This window comes from Barbus barbus, assembly GCF_936440315.1.
Source record: "Barbus barbus genome assembly, chromosome: 11".
NCBI classification, from domain to species: Eukaryota; Metazoa; Chordata; class Actinopteri; order Cypriniformes; family Cyprinidae; genus Barbus; species Barbus barbus.
Window position 1 is genome coordinate 3,290,536 of NC_136739.1, and position 13,778 is coordinate 3,304,313.

Genomic DNA, 13,778 nt, shown 5'->3' on the forward strand with positions numbered 1-13,778 from the left:
ACATGAGAACATTTTGACGAATGCCTAGTTTAGTTTTGACACTGAAATCGTATATATGTCCAAAATCAGAACACAGATGACTGGACAGTAAAAATGTGTTGCTTCAAAAAAAATAAAAATAATAATTTTTATTTTTTTGTTGATGTGCATAGATGATGTTCTTCATATGCCTGGTTCTTGACAGATGTTCTTTAATGTCTCTTGTCAGATCCATATCAAGAGGATACCTGGGTAACTACCTGAATGTCTCCGGTGGTCGAGGCCCTCTGGTCACCAAAACAGGGACGTGCTGCTCGCATCTACAGCAGAACAAGAGCGACCCTCACATTATCAGTGCGTGAAGGAACCCTGGCTTTATGTTCTTCACCTCTTAAACTTTTTACTTTTTACTCTCTTTTTTTTTCTCATTTCGTGTTCCTCTGGTAGTTTTTTCAATTTCTCTTCTCTTCTACTTCCCTCTGTCGTCAGACTTCGTTTTACTTTTTACTGTTCCCTGAATTCTGTTGTGTGAATGTGACTACTACTGTACAGAAAAAGAAAAAAAACACTTTTTGACGATGTTTTCAGACACTAAATTTGTGTCGTAAAGAATTGCAATCATCGCTGTCATTAAGGTTTGAAGTTCAGGATTCAAGGGTGCACCAATGCTGGAGAATATGTCCCCTACTGATGAAGAATGTCCTCAGCACTCTGCCGTCATGGACTATAACTGACCCTGGGTCAGATAAACACGGCTGGATTTTGGGCTGAGGGATGAACAAGTGGGACGACAGAAGTTGTTTTTTTACAGGGTTTTAGGTAGGTTTTAGGCCGTTGATGTTTGAAACTCTTTTAAGAATATTTCGAGACCAGTTTATTATCTTATTGACTGCTTTGCCAAAATCTAAAAACATATTTCTAAAAAACAAACAGCATATCTTTGGGCCTAAACCTGGTCAACAGAAGTGGCTTTTCTTCCTCTGTGTTGGTTTAGTGTCAACGAATCAATAGTGGCATTCAATCTGAAGGTTTTTAATTGCTGATGTTGTTATTATTATGACGATCTATGAAGGTGAATTAATTTATTTGAAATAAATCTTTAATTTGTACAAAAGGTAAATAATTTTATTTTATATTCTTTGGAAATGTATGATGTGGCAGAGAATTTATTGTGGCTTCAAGTCGGGTGATGGTTGATGTTTGTATCTTTGTGTAGTTGAGAAGGGTGCAGGGCCGCCCACTTCTGTGCCTTAACGTCCAGCGTCCCAGGAGGGGGCCTGGTAAAGGACTGCCTTGCGCCCGGTGTCAAAACACTTAGATCATCAATAGGACAGGTTGTTAGTTGCTTGATTTAAGTGAGACATTCAAGTGTAGAGCATGGCATGTCCATTTTTATGTTCCCGAGTCTTTCATGTCTTCATTTTCCATCTCAAATAATCCGCTTTCATCATGTCAGTCAGAAAATGTGCTCCTTTCTATGCTGTATCACAAGTATCTGAATGTTCAGTGAGTCATGATTAAGTCCAGATGGAATTTTTTCTGCACAGAATGAATTTAAATGTGGTGAAATGATTAATGAAGGGTATTACATTTTAATGGTAGCTGAAAGCACAATCTACAGAGTCCCTAAAGAGACATGCTGGTGGGGAAATAAAATTAGCAGATTTTTCAAAGTATTGAAAAATTATATTTCAAAGATCTTGCTTCTCTCAGTGTTGCATTCCACGAAGAAACTTTGTGTTCTTTCAGAAATGTTTTGCATTGCCTGACAAACTTTGCATTAAAGTGCCCCTATTATGGGTTATGAAAGGTTCATATTTTGGTTTTGGGAGTCCCCAACAACAGGTTGACATGCATGCAAGGTCAAAAAACACTTTTCTTATAATATGCATTTATTTTTACCTTATTTGCTCAACGACTCCCAAACGATTCACTCAGCGATTCATTTTTTTCAAACCCCTCCTTTGCGTGATGCTAGTCTGCGGTGATTGGTCCGATTGGTCTCATTTTCATTTCATCTCGCCTGTAATGTCTGATAAAGCAACCTATTTTTACTGCTCCAAAAGCGGCACCTAGTGGCAAAGAATGAATTTGCATTTTCATTCAGACCAATGAGAAAAGACCAACAAGTGGGCGGGCAATATGAAACGGCTTGGGATTCGTTTTAAAAACGACTCGTTTCAATGATTCAGAGTCGACTCTTTTTTTTGAGAGACAATAACTTTATACTCGGTGCACTTTCAGATTTAAAACTTTACAGGATGTTTTCATTCACTTAGAGCTGTGTTACACACTGCATGAAAGGTCATTTTCAAAAACCCATAATAGGGGCGCTTTAAGCCAAAAATAATTCAGCCATACATTTTTCTCGCCATGAAAATAGCTACAGAACCTGGAATGACGTTAAACACAAACAAACTTTGTGTTTGCTTGCAATACATTTGTGATGGAAATATGAGGTAGGACCAAGAAGTATATTTCGAGAGAACGCAAAGGTTTTGCTAGATATTGAAAAAGTTTTGCAAGTGAATGCAAAGTTTATTGGGGAAACGCAGCACTTTTTGCGAATTAACGCAAAAGATTTGTGAGCAAGCGCAAATTTTATTGGGGGAACCTAGAATTTTTGTGAGAGCTTTGCAAAGTTTCTTGGGGGAGTGTAGTACTTTTGCGTGTAAATGTAGAAGTTTTGCAAGCGATGCAATGTTTCTTGAGGCAATGTAATACTTTTGCAATCGCTCCCAAAAGTTTTATTTAAAATATGAAGTGGGGGACGAACGGTCTCATTAATTTTTGTGAGAAAATGCAACATTTTGCGAGCGAACACAAATTTCCTCGAGGGAACGTAGAACTTTTGCAAGTGAATGCAAAGTTTCTCGAGGCAACATAATGCGTTTACAAACTAATGCAAACATTTAGCTTTTTTTTTTTTCATTAGCTTGACTATTTAGGGATTCTGTAACAATCAAATAAGCCACAATATGTAAAAACGCATAGAACGTAATGAATGACTGCAGTTCAAAAGATTTCTATAGAGTGCTGCTGGTGCAGATTTTTTGTGGACCTGGTCAGGAGCAAAATATTACCAGGACCATAGATTTATAATGGAAATTGAATGGAACAGCTACATTTCCAGAAGTGTTGAGTGTGCTGGTTTTGACAAATGGGTTTATTACACTGTACATTTATTATATTGTAAAGCTACGGTTCTTGGGACTTGATGGTGACGTAACTGCTGTACAGATTTCCGAAGTGCTCTCATTTCATGTGATTGTATATATCTTTAATAAGATGAAAGTTTTAGTTCATTCTGTCATTGTATAATCCTTTATGCTTCAAGTTTCAGAACATATCCTTTTTAGATGCATACATACTGTTTACCCTCATTTGGATGTGAATGGCAGTGTGTGTTTTGTAATAGAAAGCCAATGTACTGTCATAAACATTTGTTTACAGTTCGTGTCCTGAGAGGAGAGATGGAGATAAATCCTCGGTCTGAGTGTAGAGCACTGTATCATCATTCTCCTTTACATCCTCATGTGACGTGACTTCTGGAGAATGGACTAGTGAAACTACAGTGGACTGGTTTTCATAGTGTTTTGCCATATTGCTGCATTTATAGTCAGATTTGTGCTCAATAATCTGTTTTAGCACTGAGAGATGGATTATTATCCGTTGCCCTCTCGTTAAACTCTCATGGGCCGGTTTCCCATCAGCGCATGTCCATCTCAAAATCCACCCTTCGGTCTTACATTGAGATGAATCAGACATGAAACGTGCTCCTCTTGTGTGGTGCATTCTAGACTTTCATGTGCCTTCATCTGTTTTTCTCCAGCTCTGACATTGATTTGAATAAACTACTCCAAAATAAACCTTGACATAATTCATCATTTTATGTTTCTGCTCCGTTCCCTCATTGCTCATTTAACTAATCTATCTTACATATGTAATCATGCAACTGTGAGAAACATTTTCATGTTTTGAGGAGGTATGTTTGTGATGTTAATAAAGAGTGTTGTATACATGAATTATGCTATTTTAGGGCCTAAACAATATTTTCCTACAGCCTTCAAGAAAAGAATAGGCCTAAATTTAGGATTTAACTAACTAATAAAGATATTTATGGTACATATTTGTCAGTACTAATAAAATGAATGCATTTAAATGCACAATAACCAGTTTTATATATTTATGATGAATCCAGTTTGTTTCAATCGTATGCGTTCCAGCTAGTCTAACTGAATCTTACTTCTTCCACAGGTATATGTATTATAGTTACAGACTTGTTCACTGAATCAATTTAATTTATTTCACAATGAACAGATTCCAAGCAATTTGAATAAATGCATTTTGAAAATATGATTATTTAAATCAAACAAATAAAAGAAATTCTAAATAAAATGAAACCATGTCGTGATTTTTTTTTTGAGTGCAGATTTGTTACCATATCTTTTGTTTTATGTGTCTTACAAGTATGCATCACATTATGTTTCTTAGTCTACGGTTGTATTACATTAAATCTGGAATGGAAATATCAAGCCAACCAGAATTTACCAACAAAATGCCAGTCATTTTTACAGCGAGACAACTGACACGTTCCAAGAGATTATTCAAACTCTTTTGTATGACAGTACATGTATTTTTAAACATTTTTCCCTGAAAATGCTGTATTTCTTTAAAATAACTGACAGCATGTATCTAAAGCAATGCTATGTTTAAGCCGAAATCTCTAGGGGGCCAATGCTATACACTTGATATTATACACAAAAGTATTATTTTAGTGCCATCTTCTGGTCAATATAAATGCTTCACACTGCTAGTACTTCATATAATAAATGATTGAAATCGATACATAATTGTTGACAGTATAAAATTCCATCATTTAACACTGTATTCAATAAAATCTTTGCAGCAGTGCTGAGGTTTGTAAGCGCCAACAAATGGAACGTTTGCGAACTACAATTCCCACAATGCACCTCCGTTCCACTTCCTTGTATACGTCATACGTAACATGGCCGCTTGCATAATACTTTGACTTATCCGTAGCTTGTTGTGTTATTTTTGCCACGTTCCTCAACCCATATTTTGTTTAAACTTGCTCGGATGAAAGCTCTACAGAATGCCCAAATATTACGAGGATAAAGAGGAAGATGGCCGCGCCTGCGCTGGCATAAGAGAAGATTTCAAAGCCTGTCTCCTTCAGCATGACTGTGTAGTGAAGGTAATATCAGGAATATGTTTTATTAAAAACAGTGCATGAGTTTAACCAGCGGCCAGTTTCGTAAAACAAGTTTTCCATATAAGCCAGGTTTATTTCAGTTAGTCTGATTTATTTTGATCCAAATCAAGTGACAATAGATCTGTAATAAGCAGGTAAACAGGCCCCAGAGCGTATTTCTGAAATGCATTTAAATGCATTGGCAGGATAATCAATAATGAGACCGATAATTATAGAATTATAATGGCGCATATAGTGAAATTGTCTCTGTTTTTTCACAGGACGGGAAGAAGCCCAGTGAGTGTCTGAAGGAGGGACACTGCAAAGGCCTGCAGGTGGCTTTCTTTGAGTGCAAGAGATCCATGGTCAGTGCATCTGCTGTTTAAATCATGCACTTTTTTCTGAAATCCACGTGTGTTGATGCAGATTTTTCAAATATGTTTGAGTCACTAGCTCTTGATTTTTGAATATTTTCAATATTGATGTAAATGATGGGAACCTTACATGTAACCCTGCAGTTGTTAAATTAATGTAAATTAACAGCAAAGTGCGAATTCAATTGTATTTATTTATTTTTTAGATATAATGGTCAATAATGAGTTATTCAAATATATGTTTTCTATCATCCTAATATATAACTGTTTCTCTCGTTTATTATTGAAAAAAAGAATATATATATGGAGTAAATATGTCATGGCTGTCATAAAAAAAAATATTTAAGGTACAAAAAGAACAAAAAATACCATGATGCACAGATGTGGTAATCTTTCAGTACCATGGTATTACCATCTGTACTGTGGCACCAGTTTTATTTTAGTATCATTGATATTATTGTATATTCATTCTAAAGTTTATTAATTTAGTTGTTTTTGTCATTTTTATTTGTTTTTTCCCTAATATATGTCTATTCAGTTTATTTCAGTTTTAGTACATGAAGTTAAACTAAAAGAAAATGAGAAATGGTGCCTTGGCAATTATCTTAAATTAAGTATGATTAAGTTTTTGTTTTGTTTTTTGGTATATTTTATTATAGTTAGTTTTTTCTCAGTAATTTGGACCTGCTGTGTGCCGCTGCCTTCAGTCTAATTTAGTCTCATTTTATAGCTCTGTTTTAAACCAACTACAGCCGAGTCAGACTGATAATGTCAGAATGTCTTTACTGTATAATAAAAGCTCTTTCCTTTTCCTTTTATTATAGCTGGACACCCGATCTCGATTCCGAGGCCGAAAGGGATACTGAATTACATCTTCAACGTGAATAACATGTTTTGTATCAAAATGACAAGACATGCTCTCAAATGTGTAAATATTATGCTTCTTAAGCAAACTTGTCTTGTGAAGAATAGTTGTCGTTGACTCATGATGCAGTTCATCAACAGCAGAAATCATCAAATAAAACAGATTTCCAGTTCTGAATGATCGCTCATAAAATCACTGGATCCACAAAAGATAACAATATTCAAAACATTAGTAGTTTATTTATCACAATGTAATTTATATCTCATTCAACAGGTGACTCTTGTTTCTGTGTGAATGGTTTTATGATTTTGTAAAAAAGTGAAATCTGATGAAGCAAAACATTTCCACAAAGATGTTTATAAAAAATATGGTAAGATAATTCCATACATGGCTTCCAATGATCATTTATTTCAAAGCATTCATCATGAGCACTTTAAACTTCTCCAAGTCCACCTTCTTCAAGATGTAGACTTTGTGAGTCTTCTTCAGGATGTCGAGGTGATCGACAACCATCATTCCCCGGCAGCAGTTCCCCGCCAGCTCTACGGTGACGGCTTTGTATTCAGTTTCAATGATATACGTGTCATCTATGGCTGCTGCCATGGCATAAGAATCACAGGAGATGAATCCCTGCCCATCCACCAGCTCCTTCTCAACCCTCTCGCTGCGGCTGGACTCCATGCTGTGCTTAAAGATCTGCTTCATAAACCGAGCTTTATCTGTGTCCTGAGCCAGCCAACCGTCACAGAACTCCTGAAACAGACATGTGCAGATATTGTATAATATAACATGTATATGGCTGCATATTCAGGAATGTACAGTTGTGTTCAAAATAATAGCAGTGTTTTTTAAAACGCGAGTAAAGCTCAAAATCCTTATATTTTTTATTTCCATTCATTGGGAACACTGCACATTATATTTTAGATCAAAACATGAAGAAAAACTACTTTACAGAAAATGAAGAAAAAAATGGTATTGGGCTTTTCAAAAAAAAAAAATAGCAGTGTTTGCATTTTTCATTACAAACTCAAATATTTACTCAATAAACTGAAAAAACATTAAGATTTAGCATTCCTGTGAATCACTAAACTAATATTTAGTTGTATAACCACTGTTTTTGACAACTGCTTCACATCTGTGCTGCATGGAGTCAACCAACTTCTGGCACCTGTAAACAGGTATTCCAGCCCAGGATGATTTGACAACCTTCCACAATTCCTCTGCATTTCTTGGTTTTGCCTCAGAAACAGCATTTTTGATGTCACCCCACAAGTTTTCTATTGGATTAAGGTCCGGGGATTGGGCTGGCCACTCCATAACCTTAATTTTGTTGGTCTGGAACCAAGATGCTGCTCGCTTACTGGTGTGTTTGGGGTCGTTGTCTTGTTGAAACACCCATTTCAAGGGCATTTCCTCTTCAGCATAAGGCAGCATGACCTCTTCAAGTATTCTGATATAAGCAAATTGATCCATGATCCCTGGTATGCGATAAATAGGCCCGACACCAAAGTAAGAGAAACAGCCCCATATCATGATGCTTGCACCACCATGCTTCACGGTCTTCAGAGTGTACTGTGGCTTGAATTCAGTGTTTGGGGGTCGTCTGACAAACTGTCTGCGGCCCTTGGACCCAAAAAGAACAATTTTACTCTCGTCAGTCCACAAAATGTTTCTCCATTTCTCTTTAGGCCAGTCGATATGTTCTTTGGCAAATTGTATCCTCTTCAGCACATGTCTTTTTTTTAACAGTGGGACTTTGCGGGGGCTTCTTGCCGATAGATTAGCCTCACACAAGCGTCTTCTAATTGTCACAGTACTCACAGGTAACTTCAGACCATCTCTGATCTCCCTGGAGCTGATCATTGGCTGAGTCTTTGCCATTCTGGCTATTGTTCGATCCATTCGAATGGTAGTTTCCGTTTTCTTCCACGTCTCTCTTGTTTGGCTTTCCATTTTAAAGCATTAGAGATCATTTTAGCTGAGCAGCCTATCATTTTCTGCACTTCTTTATATGTTTTCCCCTCTCTAATCAACGTTTTAATTAAAGCACGCTGTTCTTCTGAACAATGTCTGGCACGACCCATCGTTCTCAGGTTTTCAGAGAGAATTGGATGTACAACATGTGCTGGCTTCATCCTTAAATAAGGGCCACCTGAATGACACGTGTTTCTTCACATAATGAATGACCTCACTGATTGAACTCCACACTGCTATAATTTTGAACACGCCCCTTTCACTTAATTATTCAATTACACAGACTCAGGAGCATTCATATCATGAATGTTGGGTCTGTTGGTTTCTCTGAGTCTACTACACCTACTAGTAAATCATTTGCCATGTAATAATATGATTTATACCAAAAACAGTGATTGATCTGGTTAGTCATGTTGGACTGCTATTATTTTGAACACAACTGTATAAACCACCAACAGTTGTATTTACATTATACATAATCTATATGCATTTTTATAATGTTGAAGAAATGCGAATCTCACCCAGGGTAATTTACTGCGACAGGTGAACTCCCAGGTTGCAATGTAAACTGGGCAAATGAATTCATTCAGAACAATATATGCTGCTTCAGGATCAGCTGCAAAGTTGAACTCTCCACACACAGTGACGTTCCCACGAGCTAAAGATGAACAGATGTTATTCTCTAACCTGGTTTAAATGCATTAAAAATGTAAAAAAGGCAATGCAGATCAGACTGATTTGCACTTAGTGTACAAATGATTCTGGTTTAGGGCTGGCCAATATTGCATTATTGCATTATTACATTGCTGCTGGGTGTTTTTACTAAACACTGACTTAAAGATTTACTCAGAGAATTTACTCAGAACATTCATCTAAATGGTCACTTTAGACTAATTCACTGGAATGAATCAAACCTACCAGCTCTAATATTGTATTTATTGTCCAGTCTTATTCTGATAACATAGTATATGTAAAGTAAGTATTAGTGACTCACAGTCTGTATTGCCACCCATAATGTAAAGTCCTTTGAGTTTCTTGGGAAGTGAGGGGTCAAGTTTCACTGCCAAAGCCACATTTGTCAGCGGAGCCGTGGCCACTAAAGACACCTTAGAGAAACGGGAACAGCACACGATAAAATTCATGAAATGCAAGATAATTCCACTAACTTATATTTCATAGCATATAATCATATAGACCTCTCCAGGATTCTCGTTGACTATTCGGATCATGGCTGACACTGCGCCCTCCTTCTGGACCAGATCCAAACCAGGAGCGTCGGGGTCCGGGGCGTCCCCGAGTCCATCTTTGCCATGAAATTCTCCAGCACTGACGGTCTGTTCCAAGAGCGCTTTAGGCGCTCCACGGAATACAGGAATCTAAAGCAATTCAGAGACACAATCAGGTTTTCTAATTATGCTGTAATGGCTGTCATGTGCTGGACAACAATGCATTCCTGCACAGCAAGTAACGGTATTCTTGGGAGTTATTTAGCTTAAAGTCTCTCTGCAAACAGCTAGAATTATAAGAGGATATGTGATCGTGAACATACAGAAAACCAGATCATTCAAATCGCAATGTAAGGTTTCTGATTTCTGTTACATCATGAACACAAGTCTTGAGTGCTTTTCCCATTCAGAGATAAACAAGTCTTTCAATTATACTGAAATGAGTCATGCTCCACATAACAGTATCTGCATTATTTCTACCAGGATCTTATTTTATTAAAACTAACATTTTGCAGATTCTGCAAGTGCATGTAAACTCATGATAGCAGCAATAGTAAATAAATACATTACTACTGTTCAAAAGACACATTTAAACTTCCCTAATATTTCCAGGTTTTTCTATGCTCACAGCGTGAAATTTCTCATTTGTAGTCTTGTCTTTCCCCTTCTTTTTGTTCCCCAGTATTTCATACACCGATTTTTCCAAGTTTCAAAGTTATACAAGCATTGGACGATACGCTCTTTGAAATACCTCTACATTAAAAAAGCATGCATCTAGTCTTGTAATTTCAAAATATGAATATTGCATAATGACTGCACAATACAAAATAAACGTCCATCTCTTGTGATATGGCATATGGGACCATCTCACCTCTGGATGCTTACACACTTTCAGGACACGCAGGACGTTCTTGCAGACATTCTCTACTGAAGTGTTGCCCTGAACGCAGGTGATGCCCAGGATCTGCACACCAGGCACTGCCAAAGCCATCATGATAGCCTGAGCATCATCCACACCACAGTCCACGTCCACAAGCAATTTCTTCATGCTGGCCTCTAGACAATGACATTTATTTATTTATTTATGGCTAAACACCTTAGTTGCTCATCAACAATAATAACAAACATTAAAATAGATACATACATACACTGCTATATATGTCCCATCAATTATAAGGAGTGAACTACAGATGCATAGACACCAGAGGAATTAAGAGCGTGAGCAATCCTACAATAAGTGCTGTTCAAAAAACGTGTAGACTTAGTTTTAATTGCTCTAAGGCGTCTGCCTGAAGGAAGAGGCATAAAGAGGTGTCTGGCTGGATGTAAAGGATCTTTCAGGATTTTTAAGCCTTTTTTCTGCAAACGTGAGACATAAATCTCATCAATAGTGGGAAGATCATAACCAATCATTTTCGAAGCTCTCTGCTGAGCTGTGGAGCTACCAAACCACACTATAAGTGAAAAAGTCAGCACGCTTTCAATGACAGCTCTATAAAAATTGAACATACCAACTTTAGATATGCCAAACTTTTTAAGCTGTCTTAAGAAAAAAAGCCTTTGATGAGATTTTTTGATAATGCCTCTTAGGATGTCATCCCACTTTAATGTTGCAGAGATGGTAGTCTTAGAGAAACTTAAAACATTGAACATTTTCAATGTCCTGACCATTAATAGTCAATGGCAAAACAGCATTTGTCCTCCGTCTGAAATCAAACACCATTTCCTTTGTTTTTAGGACATTCAACTTCAAATTATGAGTGCAACTCCAATCAAACAGTGTAGAAACCTCCCTACTATCGTCCAATTTATTATCATTTGTTATTAAACCAATCAATGTAGTGACATCAGCAAACTTAAACATTTGCACTGAATTACAATGTGAAACACAATCATTAGTGTAAACAGAGTACAATAATGGTGAAAATACACATCCTTGTGGGGCCCCGCACTTATTGTCTTGAGACTTGAAAGTATATTATTAATTTTAACTACTTGTTCTGCAAAAAATCAAAAATCCAGAAAGCAAGGGAGTGTTGAATCCCCAATTGCTTTAACTTATCAAAAAGTTTAACTGGAATAATTGTATTAAATGCCGATTTATAGTCCAGAAAATGGCCTCTGGCATAAGTATTGGGGGCATCAAGATGTTGCAGAACTGAGCCACAGCAACATCTGGTGTCAGGGCCTGCTGCCTTTCTGCTGTTCTGCCTCTGCAGCAGATTCCTGACTTCATATTCCACTATTTTAAAAGAACATGACAGTTAACAACAACTGGTGACGCCTAGTCATATATCTGGGCTGATGAAAGTTACATATTTAAGATTTTGAGGACTTGCGCGAGATACTTTCGGTTTCACATGTGAATGTCCCTGTTATAACTGTACTTCTGGATACCACGAGTAACGTTAAATATGTCATTAATTAGTAGATTAGTAACTACATGCATGAATGAGGTCTCTGTGCAGGATTTCTCTCACCTGTAAGTTAGTGAAGTATCTCTGGCTGTAGATCTGAAAGCTGCTGATGCAGTCGCGCGCTCTGTGTTTCTGGAGGAGGAGGAGTCCATTGGGGTTTTTTTTTTAGGAGGAAAGAGGAACTTTGAGTTATTGTTTTAGACTAAAACCATGTTTTGCATTTTAGTGCTCCCCGTGTTTTAAGAAATACTGTATGTTGTTAAGCCCACCCACGAACAACACATTTTTTTTTACTGTATCTTGCTTAATCTACCCTTTTGTTGTCTTCTAAAAACACCCGGGTCTAGCAGTTTTTTTTTAATTATTATTGATTTCTTGCTGTTATTGTTATTGCTACTTTTCATGTTGCGTGATTTGTCACTAAATAAAGAATAAAAACGAAACACTCGGGTCTGACGACATCACGTGGGCGCTTCTCGTAACGCCTTCAAACACGTGACAGCGGCTTTGTGGCTAGAAGAGATACAGCTCAGGCCGGAAATGAACAAGGAAATTAATTGTATACCTATTAGATCGTGTTTTATTAACATCTACCCCTTACAGGAATGAAAAAATAGTAACTATTGTTGTACAGTGTGACAAAAATCACGCTGTATTGATGCGCGCATGCCCAGTATTACAATATCATACCATTGATGCAGATTTTTCACATCTGTTCGAGTCACTAGCTCTTGATTTTTGAATATTTTCAATCTTGATGTAAATGATGGGAACCTTACAGGTAACCCTGCAGTTGTTAAATTAATGTAAATTAACAGCAAAGTGCGAATTAAATTGTATTTATTTATTTTTTAGATATAATGGTTAATAATGAGTTATTCAAATATATTCTATACAATGTTTTCTATCATCCTAATATATAATTGTTTCTCTCGTTTATTATTGAAAAAAAAAATATGGAGTAAATATGTCATGGCTGTCATAAAAAAAAAAATATTTAAGGTACAAAAAGAAAAAAAATACCATGATGCACAGATGTGGTAATCTTTCAGTACCATGGTATTACCATCTGCACCAGTTTTATTTTAGTATCATTGATAGTATTGTATATTCATTCTAAAGTTTATTAATTTAGTTGCTTTTGTCATTTTTATTTGTTTTTTCCCCTAATAGATGTCTATTCAGTTTATTTCAGTTTTAGTACATGAAGTTAAACTAAAAGAAAATGAGAAATGGTGCCTTGGCAATTATCTTAAATTAAGTATGATTAAGTTTTTGTTTTGTTTTTTGGTATATTTTATTATAGTTAGTTTTTTCTCAGTAATTTGGACCTGCTGTGTGCCGCTGCCTTCAGTCTAATTTAGTCTCATTTTATTTTATAGCTCTGTTTTAAACCAACTACAGCCGAGTCAGACTGATAATGTCAGAATGTCTTTACTGTATAATAAAAGCTCTTTCCTTTTCCTTTTATTATAGCTGGACACCCGATCTCGATTCCGAGGCCGAAAGGGATACTGAATTACATCTTCAACGTGAATAACATGTTTTGTATCAAAATGACAAGACATGCTCTCAAATGTGTAAATATTATGCTTCTTAAGCAAACTTGTCTTGTGAAGAATAGTTGTCGTTGACTCATGATGCAGTTCATCAACAGCAGAAATCATCAAATAAAACAGATTTCCAGTTCTGAATGATCGCTCATAAAATCACTGGATCCACAAAAGA

The 13,778-nt window shown here is 36.5% G+C and overlaps 3 protein-coding genes across 3 annotated transcripts in view; 2 read left to right on the forward strand and 1 right to left on the reverse strand.

Moving 5' to 3' along the window:
- The window catches only part of LOC306877145 (alpha-1,3-mannosyl-glycoprotein 4-beta-N-acetylglucosaminyltransferase A-like), a 39,929-nt gene extending 36,064 nt beyond the window's left edge, over positions 1-3,865 (forward strand). The window contains exon 16 of the mRNA XM_079428690.1: positions 209-3,865. Within this exon, the coding sequence (XP_079284816.1) occupies positions 209-235 (27 nt within the window). The 3' untranslated portion in view covers positions 236-3,865. The remainder of the gene's footprint in view (positions 1-208) is intronic.
- A 1,093-nt stretch (positions 3,866-4,958) lies between these two features.
- coa5 (cytochrome C oxidase assembly factor 5) lies at positions 4,959-6,816 on the forward strand. The gene is made up of 3 exons (XM_079428427.1): positions 4,959-5,197; positions 5,476-5,559; positions 6,393-6,816. Exons 1-3 carry the CDS (start codon positions 5,096-5,098, stop codon positions 6,432-6,434), a joined length of 228 nt encoding a protein of 75 aa, XP_079284553.1. The 5' UTR covers positions 4,959-5,095; the 3' UTR covers positions 6,435-6,816.
- On the reverse strand, positions 6,655-12,168 carry LOC306876955 (inosine-uridine preferring nucleoside hydrolase-like). Its single transcript, XM_079428426.1, has 6 exons — positions 12,114-12,168; positions 10,505-10,687; positions 9,604-9,783; positions 9,402-9,513; positions 8,929-9,065; positions 6,655-7,186 (listed from the first exon to the last, which is right to left on the reverse strand). Exons 2-6 carry the CDS (start codon positions 10,679-10,681, stop codon positions 6,839-6,841), a joined length of 954 nt encoding a protein of 317 aa, XP_079284552.1. The 5' UTR covers positions 10,682-10,687; positions 12,114-12,168; the 3' UTR covers positions 6,655-6,838.
- Between the last annotated feature and the right edge of the window lie 1,610 nt (positions 12,169-13,778).